This window comes from Triplophysa dalaica, chromosome 12, assembly GCF_015846415.1.
Source record: "Triplophysa dalaica isolate WHDGS20190420 chromosome 12, ASM1584641v1, whole genome shotgun sequence".
NCBI classification, from domain to species: Eukaryota; Metazoa; Chordata; class Actinopteri; order Cypriniformes; family Nemacheilidae; genus Triplophysa; species Triplophysa dalaica.
In genome coordinates this window covers 15,415,590-15,435,094 of record NC_079553.1, presented here as the reverse complement: position 1 = coordinate 15,435,094, position 19,505 = coordinate 15,415,590, and the positions used below count along the sequence as shown (strand labels likewise).

The 19,505-nt window shown below is 37.5% G+C and overlaps 4 protein-coding genes across 7 annotated transcripts; 2 read left to right on the top strand and 2 right to left on the bottom strand.

Moving 5' to 3' along the window:
- Positions 1–106: 106 nt before the first annotated feature.
- LOC130432828 (zinc-binding protein A33-like) lies at positions 107–3,029 on the bottom strand. Of its 2 annotated transcripts, XM_056762362.1 has the most exons (6): positions 2,548–3,029; positions 2,290–2,385; positions 1,957–2,187; positions 1,856–1,878; positions 1,243–1,361; positions 107–1,052 (listed from the first exon to the last, which is right to left on the bottom strand). In XM_056762362.1, exons 1-6 carry the CDS (start codon positions 2,953–2,955, stop codon positions 508–510), a joined length of 1,422 nt encoding a protein of 473 aa, XP_056618340.1. In that variant the 5' UTR covers positions 2,956–3,029; the 3' UTR covers positions 107–507. The 2 variants fall into 2 exon arrangements, with proteins under 2 accessions (XP_056618340.1, XP_056618339.1); XM_056762361.1 differs by having other exon boundaries at positions 1,856–2,187.
- A 643-nt stretch (positions 3,030–3,672) lies between these two features.
- On the top strand, positions 3,673–13,637 carry smpdl3b (sphingomyelin phosphodiesterase acid like 3B). 2 transcript variants are annotated; one of them, XM_056763243.1, is made up of 8 exons: positions 3,673–4,062; positions 9,106–9,322; positions 10,272–10,369; positions 10,462–10,605; positions 10,743–10,912; positions 10,999–11,179; positions 12,459–12,592; positions 12,711–13,637. In XM_056763243.1, the coding sequence occupies exons 1-8, from the start codon at positions 3,846–3,848 to the stop codon at positions 13,074–13,076; spliced, it is 1,527 nt and encodes a 508-aa protein (XP_056619221.1). In that variant the 5' UTR covers positions 3,673–3,845; the 3' UTR covers positions 13,077–13,637. The 2 variants fall into 2 exon arrangements, with proteins under 2 accessions (XP_056619221.1, XP_056619222.1); XM_056763244.1 differs by lacking the exon at positions 3,673–4,062 and adding an exon at positions 8,430–8,499.
- LOC130433401 (uncharacterized) lies at positions 3,935–7,392 on the top strand. Of its 2 annotated transcripts, none has more exons than XM_056763246.1 (2): positions 3,935–5,678; positions 6,186–7,392. In XM_056763246.1, the coding sequence occupies exons 1-2, from the start codon at positions 4,934–4,936 to the stop codon at positions 6,470–6,472; spliced, it is 1,032 nt and encodes a 343-aa protein (XP_056619224.1). In that variant the 5' UTR covers positions 3,935–4,933; the 3' UTR covers positions 6,473–7,392. The 2 variants fall into 2 exon arrangements, with proteins under 2 accessions (XP_056619224.1, XP_056619225.1); XM_056763247.1 differs by having other exon boundaries at positions 6,128–7,392.
- A 144-nt stretch (positions 13,638–13,781) lies between the features above and the next one.
- Positions 13,782–17,558, bottom strand: mecr (mitochondrial trans-2-enoyl-CoA reductase). Its single transcript, XM_056763245.1, has 10 exons — positions 17,060–17,558; positions 16,881–16,978; positions 16,524–16,655; positions 16,285–16,428; positions 16,030–16,132; positions 15,584–15,686; positions 15,286–15,359; positions 14,316–14,376; positions 14,142–14,214; positions 13,782–14,026 (listed from the first exon to the last, which is right to left on the bottom strand). Exons 1-10 carry the CDS (start codon positions 17,242–17,244, stop codon positions 13,866–13,868), a joined length of 1,134 nt encoding a protein of 377 aa, XP_056619223.1. The 5' UTR covers positions 17,245–17,558; the 3' UTR covers positions 13,782–13,865.
- Positions 17,559–19,505: the final 1,947 nt, after the last annotated feature.

The window sequence follows — 19,505 nt, the reverse complement described above, 5'->3', positions numbered from 1 at the left end:
AGTCATACAGGTACATTTTGGCTAAAATCTAAAAACTGAGGAGTTCACATCCCCTAATGTGGAAGTGGGAAAATGTGATCTATTATGATTGTTAACCTTTATTTAAAAAAAAAAACTTTCATTTACACATAAATAGACACTTTGGGGCGTGGTCCCAGACTAACGCATGTTTGAGCTGTCATTTAAAAACAGTTTGCTCTGACAAGTCTTAAAACAACAAAGTGCCATTGTTTTTGTCTCAACATTGTTTTGACTGTTTAACAGCTAGTACTGTCTTAATCCCATACGGGAAACCGCGTCATTTTCTCAAACTAGTTATGCAATGATAGAAAACACTTCACCAATATCTCTGACTAGTTATGCAATAACAGAAAACACTTAACCAATCTTTAGACGTTATAAGAAGAGTATTTCAATTGTACACACATATCCAGTCTATAACGGATATACATTGCACAGTTCAATGGTTCATTTTGAAATGTTTTAAATACAGTGACAGAAACAGCATTAACTACGATCCTCCACTCTTATACTAAACTTCACAGGTAATATTTTCAGAGGAAAACATGTACAGCTGCTACACAGGAATGGAAAGATTCTCTCATTAAATGTGGTTGTGAAAGTGAGCAGGATAGTGTTGGTTGCAGCATCAGAGAAGAACACGCAACCTCTGTTAAAGTCCAACTGCGTTCTGATTATATGAATTCTCTGTTTAACAGCTAAAGGCCTGCGGGCCTGCAGTGGTGACTGTGAAGTGTACTGACCCTCCATATAGCGCACACGCCAGACTCCGGCATTAAAGAAATCCTCTCCTTTTCTCTGGTTCGATGCTGTGGTTACTCCAACAGACCAGCATGCATTGTCATCTACCTCCACATCCCAGCTGTGTATTCCAGAATCAAAGCCTTCAGAGCCCAGCACACAGTAATAATTGTCAAATCTCTCTGGATTATCCGGATGGTGTTGTCCGTCAGTGCTGTATTTAACACTGTTCAGATCATCGGCTAGAACAAGTAGAGAATTTGCAGTGTTGGGATCCAGTGTGACGGGACCTTGAGGAAACACAGGGTGCTAATATAAGTCCAAATATTACAGTTTATACCAGACCTCCTCACACATTACAGCAATCTAACAACTGTCTGATAACATTATATATCCACTGACCCATAAAATCCTTGAAATTGAGTGCTTAAATTAATTTTGTTATTGCTGCTTTAAAAATAATTGAAACATAATACCCACCGAATTGAACGATGTTCTGCATCTTCTCCCAGACTTTGAACCTCAAGTTTCCCAGATGTTCTGCCACATTGATCAAAGCTCCCGAAAGCACCTCTGCACTCGGTTGTGTGTTGTGGGTTCTGGAATAACAATATAATAATAAAAAATTAAACACATAGCAGAGATATGACAGCGAGAGCTTACTCAGTTTTAGAATTTTAAAGTTTTACTTAATATTGCATATAGGAATTTATAGTCTGTTTAATATTTGACCTGTGTTTTTCTCTCCTTTATCTTAAATGTGTGCTTTCACTGTGCGTGCATGCCTGTGTGTGTGTGTGTGTGTCTGTGTGTGCATGCTTGTCTGTGTGTGTGCGTGCACGTCCTTGTGTCTGCGCGTCCGTGTGTGTCTTTTTTGTGTGTGTCTACGTCTATGTGTGTTAATAAGTGTGCATATTGTGTGTGTGGAGTGTCATGTATGTGGGTATGTCTGTCTACTGTGTTTTCACCTTTTTCTTGTTTTACAGGTATAACTTTAATTGTTTTGCTTATAGTATATATGTCTCATGTACAGCTGCTTTGTAACAATGAAAATTGTAAAAAGCGCTATTTAAATAAAGTTGAGTAGAGTTACCTTTCTACTGAAAAGCTGTAACGCTGAAAAACAAGATAAAATTTCTCCTTAATAAGAAATATCTCCTTATGATCTTGCAAATAATACAAATGTAATCTTACTTGTAGAAAGTCCATGTCTGCAGTGGCTAAACCATCCTTAATATTTAGAATTTTCTGTGAAAGAGATTGTATTTCTCTGTCTATTATCTCAATCTTCTCTTTTATAATGTGACTTTTTTGGTCCTCCTCTTCTCTCAGTGCAGAAACTCTGAGCATCTCTTCCTCTCGTAGAAACCGGTGAAGCTTCTCAAAGTCCTCACATATGTGTCTCACGGTCTTTTGAGCCTGAATCTGAATTAGGAAACAAAATTGTTCTCATGAATTCTTCTTGAGTTCTTTATTCATTTTATATTAAAATGTTTTAATATGGCACATTTCAATTATATGTCTCACTTTAATGTATTGTGCTGTGTCATCAAATGTTTGTTTTATTTCCCTGAAGCCCTTCAGTTGCTCCTGTAAACATTTCAGTGCTGTCTTCAATTCATCCTGAAATTAGAAAACATAAACTTGATGTTTGTTAAATCAATGTTTAAAAGGTTAAAATCAGCCATTTATGATTTTAGGGTATGTGATGAAATACATTTTGGCCTTAATCCACCTATCCACATCTAAAACTTTGCCAGTCTGGACAGACTAAAAACGTTTTACCTTTAAAAGTGGTGCAGCTTCCTCAACAGGTCTGAATTTGTGATTGAGATGCATCTCTGAATCTCTGCACACTAAACACACAGGACGTCTGTCATCCAGACAGAAGAGTTTGAGACTCTCTTTGTGCACAGCGCAGATCATCTCAGCCCCTGATGATGTCGTTTCTTGATTTCTTCCCTGCAGCAGTGAATCGCACAGATTCCGCAATGCAAGATTATTGAGTGGTTCAGATCCTGTGAATCTTTCCCTGCAAACGGGACATTCCTGAAATCCTTTAATGCTCCAGAACTGTTGTAAACAAGTTCTACAAATACTGTGACTACATAACATAACTACAGGATCTCTAAAGATGTCACAGCATACAGGACACGTCAGATCCTCCTCTGATATTAAATTCTGAAAAGCCATTTTTATGCTTCAAAATGTACGACTGCGAAGTTTATTATTACAATAATTCTGGTATCCTGGATATGTCTGTTCTGTTCAGAACTCTGTCTCTATAAAATATGTCCGATCATATGCTCATTGTCTCCACGTTGAAAGTTAATAATTACCTCTGAAAAAACAATGACAAAGTGTTTAAGAGGAACAAAGGTCGCTTTGAGGTAAGTACAGTAAACACTGGAGATTAGACACAGAAGTTCAATGATAATGGATTGAGGAGGCTCACACTGACTTTCTATTTTAAGGATTAGAAAACAGAATATGGGTAAAACTAAGTGTATGCATATTCCATGCATATGCATGATATCTCACCATAATAATCAATTATGTCCAACACATTTAAGATTATTTATACAAGGTAACATTTGTCTAATCTGTAATGTTGTGTTTTATGTTCTGTGTGACATCTAAAGACCAGTCAGAATGTAAGAGCTGAATCACAGGTGTCTTACACACAAAACTCCAATAAACTCGCTTGTGTCGCAAAACCACGCATGGCTAATGCTAGCAACCTGCATACTCTTTCAGCATCCAGCACTACCTCTATTACCTTTCCTATTGGTTTATGGAACTGCCAATCCGCTGTAAACAAGGCAGATTTCATCACAGCTATTGCCAAACATTCGGATCTTTCTCTTTTAGCACTTACTGAAACCTGGATCAAACCCGAGGACACTGCCACACCGGCTGCACTCTCCAATAATTGCACTTTCTCCCACAGCCCACGCATATCAGGGAGGGGCGGAGGAACTGGTCTACTTATTCCTAATGACTGGAAATTCAAACAGCTTGCACCCTCATGCAACAACACCGCCTTTGAGTTTCATGCTGTCACTGTCATCTACCCTGTTAAAATGCATGTTGTAGTTATATATCGTCCCCCAGGGCACCTTGGACTCTTCTTGGAGGAATTGGACACACTTCTGTCATCATTCCCCGAGGATGGTACTCCTCTGGTGGTACTTGGTGACTTCAACATCCACCTGGAAAAACCACAGGCTGCTGACTTCAACAACCTGACTGCATCGTTTGACCTCAAGCGAGTCCCCACTTCAGCAACCCACAAATCTGGTAATCAACTTGATCTCATCTACACACGCTATTGCTTCACCCATCACTCCCAGGTAACCCCACTGCACACGTCGGATCATTTCCTCATCACTCTTGATCTCGACTTAACTTCTCCAGACACTACACATGCCTCCCCACTGGTCACATTCCGACGCAACCTACGATCACTCTCTCCCTCCCGCTTATCCTCTGCAGTCTCTGCTACTCTCCCACCCGCTAAACAGTTCTCTCTCCTTGATGCTAACACTGCCACCAACACCCTTTGCTCCACACTAACCTCCTGCTTAGACATCTTATGCCCTCTTAGATCTAGACCATCTCGTGCATCTCCTTCTGCCCCCTGGTTATCTGATGTTCTCCGTGAGCATCGCACATCTCTCAGATCTGCTGAGAGAAAGTGGCGCAAATCAAAAGAACCCACTGACCTCTCTCTCTACCAGTCTATTCTCTCTTCCTTCTCTGCGGATGTCTCCTCTGCGAAAACCCAATACTACCACACTAAAATCAACAACTCTCCTGACCCTCATACTCTCTTTAAAACCTTTTCTGCTCTCCTCTGCCCGCCTTCCCCCTCACCTCCATCAGACTTGACACCTGACGATTTCGCATCGTTCTTTGTAAAGAAAACGAGCACCATCAGCAATCAATTCGCTGCGCCACTGCCTCTTGACCACAGTCAATCCCCTGACACATGCTTGTTCCCCTCGTTCTCTCTCCTATCTGAAGAGGCAGTTTCCAAGGTAATTTCTTCCAAACACCCGACTACCTGCCCTCTAGATCCCATCCCCACCCATCTCCTCCAGGCCATCTCTCCATCGGTTGTTCCCTCTCTGACTCACATTATCAACTCGTCTCTCTATTCTCTGTATACATGACATCCCTTGGCTCTGTCATTAGGAAACATGGCTTTTCCTATCACTGCTATGCGGATGATACTCAACTCTACATGTCTTTTCGCCCTGACGATCCGACTGTCTCTGCACGCATCTCAGCTTGCCTAGCTGACATCTCGCTCTGGATGAACGCCCATCACCTGCAGCTGAACCTTCCAAAAACAGAACTGCTTGTAATCCCGGCTGACACGAAGACTCATCACAACCTTTCCATTCAACTGGGCTCATCAACCATCACACCTTCCAGAAAAGCAAGAAACCTGGGAGTGGTGATCGATGATCAGCTCAACTTCACGGATCAAGTTGCCAGCACCGCCCGGTCCTGTAGATTCATCCTCTACAATATCAGGAAAATTAGACCCTTCCTATCAGAGCATGCTACACAAATCCTTGTCCAGGCTCTTGTCCTGGCCAGACTGGACTACTGCAATGCACTACTGGGAGGACTTCCAGCTTGCACAACCAAACCTCTACAGATGATCCAGAATGCTGCGGCAAGAGTTATCTTTAATGAACCAAAGAGAGCACACGTCACTCCTCTACTCATTAAGCTACATTGGCTTCCCGTAGTCGCTCGCATCAAATTCAAGACTCTGCTCCTGGCCTACAAGACCACTACTGGTTCGTTACCACCTTATCTTAAATCGCTAATGCAGACATATGTACCTGCCAGATCCCTACGCTCTGCAAACGAACGACGTCTTGTGGTGCCATCCCATAAAGGTAAAAAATCTCTCTCGCGCACCTTCTCGGGATCTGTTCCACCTATGTGGAATGATCTGGCCACTGCTACAAGATCTGCAGATTCTGTAGCCATCTTTAAGAAATGCCTGAAAACACATCTCTTCCGCCAACATCTGACTGATCTGTTCTGACTCTTTTCTTCTCTACTCTTTTCTTCTCTACTCTTTTCTTTTCTTCTCTACTCTAAAAAAAAAAAATGTATGAATGAATGGTTCCGTATACTGTGTTAGGCTATATGAGACTAGTCTTCTTTTTGATTGCACTTATGCTTTTGTTGTACTTATGCTGTCCTAATTGCTTCCATTATCTACCCCACTTGTAAGTCGCTTTGGATAAAAGCGTCTGCTAAATGACTAAATGTAAATGTAAATGTAAATGTGTCTGGTTATGTATTTAAAAATCATTTGTCAATCGTGTTAATAAATCAGTCTGGTATGGGAACTGTTCTGTTGCTCAGTCTGGTATGGGAACTGTTCTGTTTCTCAGTCTGGTATGGGAACTGTTCTGTTGCTGAGCGCAAGGCACTGCAGTGGGTGGTGAAAAAAGCCCAGCGCATCACAGGGACTACACTCTCTTCCAGTGAGGACATCCAGAAGAAACACTGTCTGCGTCGAGCTCGCAGCATTCTCAAGGACTCCTCTCACCCCGCTCACAGACTGTTTACTCTCCTGTCTTCCGGTAGGCGCTTCAGGTGCCTCCGGACAAGAACCAGCAGATTAGGAAACAGCTTTTTTCCCAGAGCTGTTTCATTATTGAACTCTGTCCCCCACTGATTCCACTACCCTCATAACTTTAACTTTAATGCTACTATTACATTGTTTACATTGCACTACAGGGCTGCCATGCATGACTGAACTGTACACACCAGTAATTCATGTATCTGCTCTACCGGACTGTTTACACACACACAGCATAATTTGCACTCTATACTGCTCACTTGCACACAAGGAATATTACTGAATGCTCATTTGCACTAATGGACTACTCTCATAACCGCATTACCTCATCTACTGCACTGTAACTTCAATAACTGCACTAACTCATCTACTGCACTGTAACTTTCAGAGCTGCATTACCTCATCTACTGCACTGTAACTTCAATAACTGCACGAACTCATCTACTGCACTGTAACTCTATTAACGGCATCTACTCATCTATTGCACCATAACTTCAATAACTGTATTAGTAACTCAGTAACTCAATTAACTGCATCTACTCATATATTGCACCATAACTTCAATTACTGTATTAGTAACTCAGTAACTCTATTAACTGCATCTACTTATCTACTGCACTGTAACTTCAATAACTGCACTAACTCATCTACTGCACTGTAACTCTATTAACGGCATCTACTCATCTATTGCACCATAACTTCAATAACTGCATTAACTCATCTACTGCACTGTAACCTTAATAACTTCATTAACTCATCTTCTGCACTGTAACTTTAATAGCTAATGTCTGTAATTAATGCACACTTAAGTCACTTGCACTATTGTATAGTCTAAATTGTTATCCGTTCATATCCACCTGTACATTAATGTTCACAGTATATATCCTTCTGTATATATTGTCCATAGTACATACCGACTGTCATATTTTTATAGAACATTTGTATAGTATTTCCCTAATATTGTATTCTGTATTTATTAACACTGTATATCCTGCACTTGCTAATTGCACTTCTGGTTAAACCTAAACTACATTTCGTTACACTGTACTTGTATATGTGTGATGACAATAAAGTTGAATCTAATCTAATCTAATCTAAATGCAATTGGACATTTTATACGTGGGGGCAGCCAATCAGGTTTCAGATCAGTTTGAAGACACAGCCCCTCTCCCACATGTCATACGAAGTAAATGTAAGGCAGAATTTCATTGGACAGTAAGCAAGAAAGACCTACCGCCATTAAAACAGTAATGTTATGGATTAAGAAAAGCATTTGGCAAAACTACAAAGAAAAGCAATTGGCAAATAGAGAGAGAATAGTATTTCGCAGACGCTTTTTAAAAAAGATGTTTTACTGGGTTTTTTTTACGTTTTAAAGCATGAATTAAAGAAACAGATTTAAATGTATCTATTTATTTATAAATGTTAAAACGATTTTTTAAACTGAACGTTATATTGTTCAATTAAACTACATTTTAAAACACAAATTAAATTAACCTTTTTAAATAAGTCAATTAAAAATGATTTATTTGTTTACATTTTTATATTTTAACTATAACATTGATCAAATGATTCGTCATTTTATTTCTAATTGGCACGCCCTGTCCTCCATATTTTAAAGCAACTTCAAAGTAAAGATATCTTTATCTAAATTTAAGATATCATTAAGGGAATCACATTAGTTATAACTGTAAACAAAGGCACAGTAAGTATGGATTGTTGATGCACATCTAGCGTGAAGTATTTAATTAGTATACTGATTTAAATGTCTTGCACTATAAACACTGATAGTAAACTGTCATACCCTCAAAATAGTAGCATACTAAAATAGTATTTGGCTTCATATTAAATTGCTGACAAGTGAAAAACAGATCAAGCCTTAGTTCTTGTTTTTTTCTTTGACGTTGAGTTCATTTACTATTCATGTTCTTTCGTCTTTTTACTTCAGCCTGTTAATCTTATCTGTTATTTTATGGACATATGTGGACTGTGTAGTATAACAGCACTTATATCAGACTCTTTGGATCTTAGACGCATTTCAGGGAAGTTCACAATGGCCTGTGTTTGGAAGATTATTCTCCTCAACATTTTTATTGTCTATGGTGGATGCAAGGCTTTGACAGGTGTGTCTTCAAATGATTTAAAAATATGATCAATTGTAAAGTATATTTAACAAATACCATTTACTTGCATAAAACAAATCTATTTGTGTGGCAGAGTTCTGATCTTAGCAAGGATCCTTCATTTTTAATAACTGAGCTGTTATAAGATGACTTTTAACCATAGTTTCGTGGGGGCTTTGCTTTTATACCCAAGGTTTTTAGATTCATATCGCAGATCGTGTGGTCTGTCATGATCTTATGAGATTGCTGAAAGCACACTGTGAATTATCTGTAGCACACTTGAAGTAGATATGCGGGCAGTATAAAGGAAGAGGTTAAATATAAACACAGTATTCAACGACTGCTAGTCTGCAACAGCAAACTGCTAGCAGGTTTTTTTTCTCAGTATAGGCTTATAATTTGATTTGACAGAGTTTAAATGACTCATGGGTAGTAACAAGAATGACAGAATGACTTCCACTATTTTGAACATTTAAACAACCAACCAAATGTTAAAAAAGGGGAATAAATAACACATAAAATTAAAACCACAATTAAAAAAAGAAAACACTTGCCCAAGCTGTAAGCAACTTTACATATGTTTAACATTTTTCTTGTTCACCTCAGGTCATTTTTGGCACATCACAGACCTCCACTGGGATCCCTCTTATGGTTTGGGGAGTGAGAACTCTGCGTCTGTTTGTGCCTCTAGTGGAGACCGTCCAACCCCAAATGCAGGAAAATTTGGAGATTATCTATGTGACTCATCATGGGCTCTGATAAACTCATCAATACATGCCATGAAAGATATTCTGTCTGACCCGGACTTCATTGTGTGGACTGGGTATGTTTGTGAAAGTCTAATTTTAAGACAAAACTGAACTTGCGTCATAGAGACGGTTAAAAGACCACAACAACAAACAAACGTTACTGCGCATGCTCGCTTTCGGACTGCCCTTAAATTCAGGAACATTTTTAGCTCCCGTAGATTATTTATGTTAACAAGCAAGATAATAACTTTACTTGGCTAAACTTCTCTAAACTTGTTTTTAATTTAGAGTGTCATACCAAGCTCAACCAATAGATGTAAATGTACCATACTGTTTAATGCGACCAACTATACAACATTCAACAAATTGTTTATTTAATAAAATGAATATGACAAAATCAACAAATCATTTATTGGATACAATTATTATACAATAAAATAATCGTAAATTGATATTAACAAATAAAATAAAATATAAATAGTTACATTATTAGACACTAGCCAAACAAAGACTGGAGGATAAGTGCAGTCTCGTCGCGCAAGCCCGATGAAATGGTCTCTAGTTAGAAGAAATCCACTGCAAAATGAGTTTAACAAAGCGGTGTGGCCGTGTATTAATTGAACCCTTTAACCCGTGCTTTTTAACTTCTATCTGACATTCTGGTGTACGTTTTTAATGCACAAGACAGAAGATATTCTTTATATTATAGCTCAAGTGATAAATGTGAATTGACTTTGCTTGGAATCTAACCATGCATGTAGACACGCACAACCAAAAACTAAAGACAACGGCCACATGAGGGCTACAGACAGTGGACCAATTCACATTTAGGAATTATTGATAATTAACATATTAGGTTATTAACTACTATATGTTTTGATGTTTAATTGTTTATTTGATTCATACATTTGTGTTGAATACCTAAGAAATGATTCAGAATGAGTAAGGTTGTAAAAATTATTGACTGATGTGCAGATCGATAACCAGTTTGATCTAAACATTAGGCTTATCCTCCTTTCACAGGGACGATACACCCCATGTGCCAAACGAACGTCTGGGTGAAGAATCCGTCCTGAGTATAATCGGCAACCTCACCCAGATCATAAAAGCTCTGTTTCCTAGTATGTGTTATGTGTTACCATTAGTGATGTATTTTACTGATATGGTTGTTCTGCTTTTTAATGAAATTCATTGTAGAATTGCACCTCTGTAGACACCAAAGTATATTCTGCTCTGGGGAATCATGACTACCATCCAAAGAGTCAGATGCCCCCTGAACAAAACAACCTTTATGAGCAAACCGCAAACCTGTGGCATGACTGGCTGGATCCTGCTTCTAAAGAAACCTTCAAAAGAGGTCATTATTCGCTATGCAGTAAAATATCATATTATATGCAAAGAGCTGATTTGAAAATGTGAAAAACAAGATTTGGGATGAAAAACTATTGTAACTTTTTTAACTGCTATGTGTATGTGTGTGTGTATACTTCACAGGTGGATATTACACAGAAAACCTGCTGAATCAAATTGGTTTGAGAGTTGTGGTGCTAAACACTAATCTCTATTACGATCAGAACAAACTTACAGAAAACATGAAAGACCCTGCAGACCAGTTCAGCTGGGCTGATCAAGTCCTTAGTGATGCGGCCAAAAACAATGAAAAGGTTCCCTTTGTTGTCTTGCAACTTATAAAAGTTTTATTTGTTTACACATTGCACCGTTAATGCACTTCCATTGTTCTTTCTTCAAGGTTTATCTTATCGGTCACGTGCCTCCTGGCTTTTTTGAAAAGAAGCGAAATAAGCCATGGTTCAGGGAAGAGTTCAATAAGCGCTATATTGATCTTATCCAGAAGCATCATACTGTTATACTTGGACAGTTCTTTGGTCACCATCACACTGACAGCTTCCGCATGTTTTACAGCCCAAACGGTACTTTCACAAACCCAAATCTAAACTCAGAAGTAATTCTTTCACATTTAGAGCGTTTGTCAAGTCAACAGCTTAACCATACACCATAATGAACATATTATTTTGTTAAAGAGTTGGTCCTCCCTAAAAGCCTAGACTTTTCTGGAAAGTTTTTCGAATAGAAGTTGGGACATGGCTAATGGGATATAATGCATTAAGAACCAAGAATATACAATGAGGTCAGACATTGATGTTGAGCAATAAACGTACAGTCAGTATTTCAGTTCAACCCAAAGGTGTTTAAAAGTGAAGGGCCTTGCGCATGCCAGTCCAAACTTTTAAACCTCTTCTTATTAAGCTCCTCTTGTTTTGGTATGAAGCAAAAACATCTGCAAAAAAATTCCAAACAATTTCAAGATTAAAGTCTTAGTGAAATAAAATATCACAACGCCTATTTTGTACATGAATAGTTTATCAATATGGTTCATTCCCTTTTTAAAATAGTGTGCCCTCATAATCTTAAATTTAAATCTTAAAATCCACTTTTATCCCTTAGTGATCCTTCATTCAAGACAATGTCGAGAGAATGTTATATGCTAGCTAATTAAATGATACGCTTTTGTTAATAAACAGTTTCTGGATATATTTTTGTCACGTCAATACATATTACGTGTTCTTTTTTTTTACGGTTCACATGAGCAGCGAAGATCTAGCCGCCTTCTTGTCTGTGACGTCAAATGACGCGTCATGCTTTAGTGGGGGTTTATTGAACTGCCCAGAGTTCAAAGGTCGGATAACCGACTTCGTTTGGCGTGCCAGATGTTCACTGGGGGAATGTATCAAGCGCAGAAATACTACACCATCTATCGCAGAGATAGACGAAAGCCACGCCCACTGTTTTTCTCACTCGAAATTCCATTTCATTTTATCTAATGCGTCAAAATACAGAAATAAAAACGGCAACTTCCGGTTCACGGGGACTTTAAGCTTAAAGAAATAAAGGGAAGTTTAGAGAAAGCCATTATAAGGGAGTGTCCACATATTTTATGCGATAGTGTTTAAGCGATATGGGATTTTTATTGGTTTATGCCGATAACGACATTGAGAAGGCAATGTGGGAAATTTGCCAAAATTGCACAAACGTAGGCTATTAATTACTGAACATACAATTTTCAAATGTAACAATTTTTCAAATTACTAACTTAATATCAGTCATGGCGATATAAAGATCCTCACTTATAATTATGAGATGACCCACACAAGTTGTTTTTAAAATCATTAACACCTTCTCCTGTCACAGCATCTCCAATAGGTGTAATGTTTCTGACACCAGGAGTGACACCCTGGAAAACAACTCTGCCAGGCGTCGTGGATGGCGCAAATAATCCTGGCATTCGGGTGATTGAGTATGACACCAAAACTCTTTTGGTGAAGGTAAAGCAGAGCCTCACATTTCAGTGTTTCTTCTTGGAGTGAAAATATCAAACATATGCATTCTATTTACTAATATTTGTAATTTGTTGTGGTGTGTTTGCTCTCTTGAAATGTACAGGATGTCGTGACTTATTTCCTGAACCTGACTTTCGCAAATGTTGCACGGTCCCGTTGGGAGAAGGAGTACCGCTTGACGGAAGCATTTCGCGTGCCCGATGCCTCTCCTGCCTCAATGCACCGCGTGATTGAGCGGATATCCAATGAGAAGTGTTATCTGCAGAAATATTATGAGTTCAACTCCGTCAGTTACGACCTCACAGACTGCAACAATGACTGTCGCATCGACCATGTTTGCTCAATGCGGGAAGTTGATTTTAAGGACTATGAGAAATGTGTCTTAAAAGAGGGAGCATCAGCAACTGGCCCAATGCTGTTTACTTTAATTCCATCTCTGGTGTTGAGCTTATTGTATGTTGGATGCTAACAGCTCATTGCTCCGAAAAAAATGAAAGATAATTGTGTGAAGACTTGAGTAAAGAATTGTGTAAATCAGATAGTAAAAAAAATTGCTTTATATTTATTTAGCGATCCAAAAAAAGTGCTGACTCATATTTCATTTTATTTAAAAATTTCTTTAAAAAAACTAAACGTTTGTTTATTTGTGATATGGAGACATCATGTGCATATATGCAACTAATGCAGAAAGATTTAACATATGCAAAATTTTTGTGGAAAGATTTTTAAAAACGATTGAAATCTTTCAGCATTATTATTATATATTAAGTTATTACAATGCTCCATGCACATTTTAGCGACTTCATACAAACTGTTATCACAAAAAATGATTTCATAATCACGTATATCATAATGACTTGTTTTATCAATTGTTCATATCATATATCAGTATTTTCATGAGAGACGGCAGATGGTGGTTTTTACATAAACATTTACAATAAATATTCAGTCCATATGATATACATCAACCTGTTTGAATCAATCTGCTAATTAAAACACAATGACCCTACAATAAATTAGTTTGCAGCTTAACGTTTTTGTACACGTCTATTTACTACAAAAGCAGGTTGACTGCTGACTGTTTTTATAATTGCTGTTTCTTAGTTGCAACAAATGTCAACCCATTCAAAAACATTGCTAAAATATATTTTGTTTCCATTACAGTACTAGGCTCTGATGTCGGGATCACCTTTATTGTCTGTGTCTGGAGAGCTCAAGGATTTTTTAATAAACACAAATGTATAAAGTATAAATGAGATTACATAACAAAAACTTGTTTAGACATGTATGGCTTCATGGCATTCTCCAGTGCTTTTTGAAAGTCTGGAAGCTCCACTTCAGTGCAAGCTGGAGCGGACAGTTTCCCAGCACGGATGAGGATGCAAAGTTCATCCAGCATGTTGCGTAAAGAGTCCTCATCTACATCAAGAGTCCAAAGGTGCCAATTAGTGTATCATTTTAAACCTTTTGATTCACACAATCTCCACACAACTGAATACAGTAAACAGTAGACTTTTTCCTTTAAGGTACTTACCATGTCTATTGTCTCTCTTCCACTGGGTCACCCAAAAACCTCTTATTTTCACATCTTTAAATATCAGTGCACTCTAAAGGACACAAAATATTACAAAGTGATTTCTTTCATATTATATCAAATAAGCTTTCAAGGTTTATCAAGAGCAGTTAAGAGAGATGCAGTAAAGCTTACCACTGGTACAGTGACTGGTAGTTTGGCCATTCCTCCATAAGTCACCATAGTACCTTCACTTCTGATAAACAAAGATTATTCATATTGTTATATTATGTATTTGTTATTTACTTACATTTCAACATGCTGCATAATGCTTATTAAAGTGATAGTTTTCCCAAAGAAAGAAGATATTTTGAAGAATGTTGATAACCAAACAATGGTTGTATACCCATTCACTTCTACTGGACTGGCACAAAACCAAGACAGGTACAAGTCAATGAGTACAGCTGTTTTTAGGTTACCAACATTCTTTAAGATATCTTCTTTTGTGTTCTGCAGAAGAAAGTAAAGGTTTGAAAAGACAGCAGGGCGAGTAAATTATGACATAAATTTCAGTTTTGGTTGAACTATCCCAATCCCTGTGATATTAAAATTTACAATGCCTATTTATTCATTAAATATTGCAGCGGTTATTGTAAATAGTTTATCAATGTGAGTCATTCTCTTTTTAAATGTAGTGTGCCCTCATAATCTTCAGTTAAAATCTGATAATACACTTCCGTCTGGTAGTGACTTTCCATCTTAAATAACCAATGTTAGACGGCTTGGGTTGAGCATCCCTTAACTCATCCCCATTAACTGTCAGTCTGCTGCCAGTTCCATTTCAAATGCAATGTCTTTTTTATACATCCAATCAAATCACAGAGAAAAACGTAAGCCACGTGCACTATATTTCTATTTTAAAATTCCTTTTCACTCAGAAATGCATCACAATTCTTAATTCAAAACGATCGCAACTTCCAGTTCACAGGGACTTTAAAGAAGCCAACTAAAAAGGGTGTAAGGGTGGGGCATTATCTTTTCTATAAATAGTTTGTAAGGAATGTTTAAAACATCCAATGGAGAACATTAATGGGTCAGACACTTTCAAATTAAGATAAAGATTTTCTGATAAGAGCATTACTTTTCTTAGTTAATGGACACTCACTGCAAATGGCGTAACAGCTCTGTGGCGCTTTTACCTCCAACTCCATTCAGTGCCAGTTTAGGTCGAGGACACGACTGTAAAAGCAGACAATGAATTAATTTCCAATCATTGTGTTGCCATTGTTTGTTGTTTCTACTGTTTCTATTCGCCTTCACTAGAGAAAAATTGAACAGGATTATAGTTATTTGTAATATACTAATGTAGGTACTGGGCCGACCACCCGATTTTTGTCTGTATTCAAATTTCTGTTAACAGAATGTGTCTGCTATATATTGTCCCAATGGCTTGCCTGACAGACCTTAAAAAGCTCCTTCATTTCTGGCCGTCTGAGTGTCTCCTCTGTAAAGACATGTGTAGCACCCAGAGTTTTAAGTCTGTCAGAGAGCTGTTGTAGATCGGGCCTGAAATGGCAAACAAGTGTTTTTACAACAGGCTTATTCTGCAAGCCATTTAACATCAATAATGTTTAGGGATGAGGCAAGAAAATGCTTTTATATAGAGTATTAGGAATTAACTGAACGGTAAAAGACAGTTTCATATGAGAATCAATACATCATACAATCAGTGACATCTATTCCTGTTTTAGTTCTTTTTTAGTCACAAACATTTTTGTGATTTGTCTGTTTAGATCAATGAGGAAATGTTGAGCAGAATGAAAGATAATAATTCATTTTATGACACTAGGTGGCGCACAAGGAAATGCATAAGTACCACAGTACACGCACAATGAAAGGTCACTTTTACCTGTCTCTGATAACATTGATGGTATGAATACCCTTAGCAGCGGCAATCTGAATGACAGCCTGTCCAACACCACTGTTCGCGGCATTCTGAATGACTGTGTCTCCTGAAATAAAGAATAATATTAAGCAGATCCAAAAGATAAGACTACCTTATAAAGCTGAGATGCAGTTTAGTTGATTTTTTACTATTAGGTAACTGTGCACACTGAGTGGTTTGGGAAGTGATGCCTCAAAGTAGGCTAATAAATAAAATAACCTGGTTTGAGTTCCTCAAAATCCAAAAGCATTCTGAATGCTGTACAGGGGTTGACTCCTAAGGTGGCAGCAGAGAGCAGAGGAATGTCTTTGGGCAATGGCACCAAATCATCAGCCTTCAACACAGCTGCTGTTCTCCAAGTACCTAAGATCAATGCAGACGAATTACACTATAAGTGCTGTTTGATGTCCAAGTTAAACAGACTCAGACTGTCCATTTGTACGTGCATGAATGTTCACCTAGGCCAGCATCTCTTGGAATCACCCAATCGCCCGCCTTGAGTGTTTTCACCTTGTCGCCTACCTCCATGACCTGACACACCCCCTCATTGCCGCCCACTGCTGGCAGACTTGGCAAAATAGCGTATGTGCCTGTTTAAGGACAAAGGGTGGGAAAATTCCCAAAATTACATGATGTATATTTAATAAACATCTGTATTCAATTCGGTGGAATGTTTCCTTACACACAACTACACATATGGGTGAATCTCACAAAGCCATGAAATGCTTATCTAATAATCTTATATTAATACTTTTATTGAAAGCAAAACAAAATTGTATGCATTATAATAAATGCATGAAATTCTTTACTCTTGCCTTGAACCATATTTAAATCAGATGGATTTATAGGAGCTGCCAGCATTTTCACCAAAACACATTCGGATCCAATATGTGGCAGGTCCAAAGTCTCCAGTCTGTGAATGAGGCAACACATGTTTATTAACAAGTAAAAAAGGGCGAGCAAATATGTGAGTAACGTTAGGTGACATGCTTACTGAACCACTTTTGAGGGATCCCCGTGGTTTCTGTACAAAAGGGCTGTGCTGTATGCTACTGCAGACACCCCGAAGTTGTTTTTTGAGAGAACAGGTTCATATCTGACCCGTTTCTTAGATAACAATGAGCCTGACGTCCGGTAAAACGTTCGTAATAAAAGCGATGCAACAGGTGAGAGTTTCATTTTAAAGTTAGGGTATGACCACGTTTATAAATATTTTGTCGTGCAGCGTTTAAAGAAGCAGAAATCAACAAACGTTTATGTTTAGTCTGTAAGTGGCCATGTTTGTACCGTAAATCCTGTAGTATAGGCGTCATTCGGTGGAGTGCGTTATTTATGAATATTCATTTCGTCAGCGCGTAAATTTTGTTGCTTGTACCATGGGTTGTACTCACAAAACTTTCTTAATATTAATGATCACGTTCTCGACATATTTCGCCAATCTGGCCATTCCCGCCTGCCAAGGTTTGCTTTGTTACAGATAGTCAGGTGGTCGGGTCTGCAGGACGAGGTTTGACGTAAGGTTGCGTAATTAATATTCATGAAGCTTCGGAGAGTACCTTTCATGATTCGTCGGATTCTTATTTCACCGACAAATCAGTAATATACGCGCATTTTGAAAGTTCTGATACGAAAATAACTTAATTACGTAGCCACTCTCAGCCTTTCATCTTTCAGCTTAACCTCATTCCGATTGTTGTTGTTATTAACAATGTTAAACCATTAATTAAATTAGTTTTTTTTGACAAAGATTCGTTTTGTCATTTTGTTTCAGTCATGGCGATGTCGACATACAACCAGAACTGCGATTCCATGGTTATGACATTAACCTATTTTAATTAATTTATTCCTTTAATTAATTTAGAGGTTAAAATACACAACAGATAAGCAATGACCAGTCAATTTCTTACATTCCACTAAATTTATTAGATAAAAAACAATACATTCACAGTACATTCAAATGTTCAATAAGTGATTCCAAAGTTCAACAGGATAGTCGATAACAGTTTAGGCATATCTAAATGATGCAAAACTTTGTATCATTCATTATTTTTCTATCAAAAGACAGAAAAACATGAACTCAAATAATCTTGCATGAAGAAGTGGTGTCGATAATGTTTTTTTTAGTTTTTGTAGGTGGAAACATTCAAGTTAGGACATACAGTATAGGCCTACATTCATCCTGAAGTCCTGCAATTGGAGATTAACAGCAATTCTGCATATAAACATAACATTAATGGAATCAATAATTATGATTATAACTAGAAGAAATGTATTTCACTATCTGAAGTCAAGTCTATCTCACAATTTCAAAACAACCTGAAATATCCCAGAGATAAAATTTGGCTATCAACTGATTCATGGCACACGAGAAGTTATTTGGGGAATAATTCTGAAATATTTCAAATATGAGCATGACCCTTATTTACAATGTGAAAAATATGCAGAATACATTGCTATAAATAAATACTATGCATAAAGGCTTAATAATAGGTTTATGTAAACAGTATATATATTAAATATGTTCTTATAGTCTTCCAGCTTCTCCTATAAAATGGGAGGTAGGCTGTTCCATTCATTAGGTCTTCATGCACCTCCACAACAATACAGGCAGCTGGAGAATGGAGACAATGTCTTTACCAGAGTGGACAAGTTTCTAATCAAATAACTTATTTCTCGCTATATCCCTCTAAGAAAACCCCTGAGGCCAATTGTCAATGACAAACAACAAAATACATCACTAGCAAACATACAGATCAGTAGCAGTTTAAGGCTGATATTATAATTAATATCAAGCCAGGATTTTGACTGTAGGCTGCAGTTTATTAATAAAAGTAATGATTATTTACTTTTATGTCTAATAAAGTGTGTTATCATTCTAAAATTAACTTTGTGATTTAAATTTTCTGATTTTCGTCCTGTTTTCCTGTGCTGAAATGTTTTCTGTAAAGTTGCTTTGCAACAATGTATATTGTGAAAGCGCTACAGAAATTAAAATTATACAAGATATAGCATCTACCAAAGAACAGATTTGGATATATACATATGAAAGGAGTCGCTGGTTAAGAGAACCATGACAGCGGTTTTACATTCATTTTTTCCCTGGTAAACATGACAGTCTATTGCAAAAACTGGCCAACCCTCCATTTAAACCCCGCTATCAAAATATTTGCATAAAAACATCAAGAAATACAAAAAAAAACAATCAAATGTGAATCATTACTACATCTGCATCAAAAAGAGGTATTTGTATTGTTCAGTAAAGAAATATGAATGATGTTACTTCTAATGCTGTAATTCCTGAGAGCAGCCCTATTCCTGACTGTTGACGCCATTATAAAAATTACATTCTTCTCATCTGTTGCTTTTATAAACCTGAGTAAGTTCCAAAAGCAGCAATTATTGCATTATGCATTTTTTTTCCAGTATTATGATATGATTGG

Coding starts and splice junctions, on each gene's coding strand:
- smpdl3b (XM_056763243.1), top strand. CDS start 3,846: ATGCATGTTGTAGTTATATATCGTCCCCCAGGGCACCTTGGACTCTTC. Junction 10,370..10,461: donor CATAAAAGCTCTGTTTCCTA/GTATGTGTTATG, acceptor GCACCTCTGTAG/ACACCAAAGTATATTCTGCT. Junction 10,913..10,998: donor CGGCCAAAAACAATGAAAAG/GTTCCCTTTGTT, acceptor TCTTTCTTCAAG/GTTTATCTTATCGGTCACGT.
- LOC130432828 (XM_056762361.1), bottom strand. CDS start 2,955: ATGGCTTTTCAGAATTTAATATCAGAGGAGGATCTGACGTGTCCTGTA. Junction 1,362..1,855: donor TACAGCTTTTCAGTAGAAAG/GTAACTCTACTC, acceptor TTGTTATTCCAG/AACCCACAACACACAACCGA. Junction 1,053..1,242: donor GCAGAACATCGTTCAATTCG/GTGGGTATTATG, acceptor TGTTTCCTCAAG/GTCCCGTCACACTGGATCCC.
- mecr (XM_056763245.1), bottom strand. CDS start 17,244: ATGAAACTCTCACCTGTTGCATCGCTTTTATTACGAACGTTTTACCGG. Junction 16,979..17,059: donor GATCCCTCAAAAGTGGTTCA/GTAAGCATGTCA, acceptor CCTCATTCACAG/ACTGGAGACTTTGGACCTGC. Junction 15,360..15,583: donor AAATGAAGGAGCTTTTTAAG/GTCTGTCAGGCA, acceptor CTGCTTTTACAG/TCGTGTCCTCGACCTAAACT.
- LOC130433401 (XM_056763246.1), top strand. CDS start 4,934: ATGACATCCCTTGGCTCTGTCATTAGGAAACATGGCTTTTCCTATCAC. Junction 5,679..6,185: donor TGTGGTGCCATCCCATAAAG/GTAAAAAATCTC, acceptor TCTGTTTCTCAG/TCTGGTATGGGAACTGTTCT.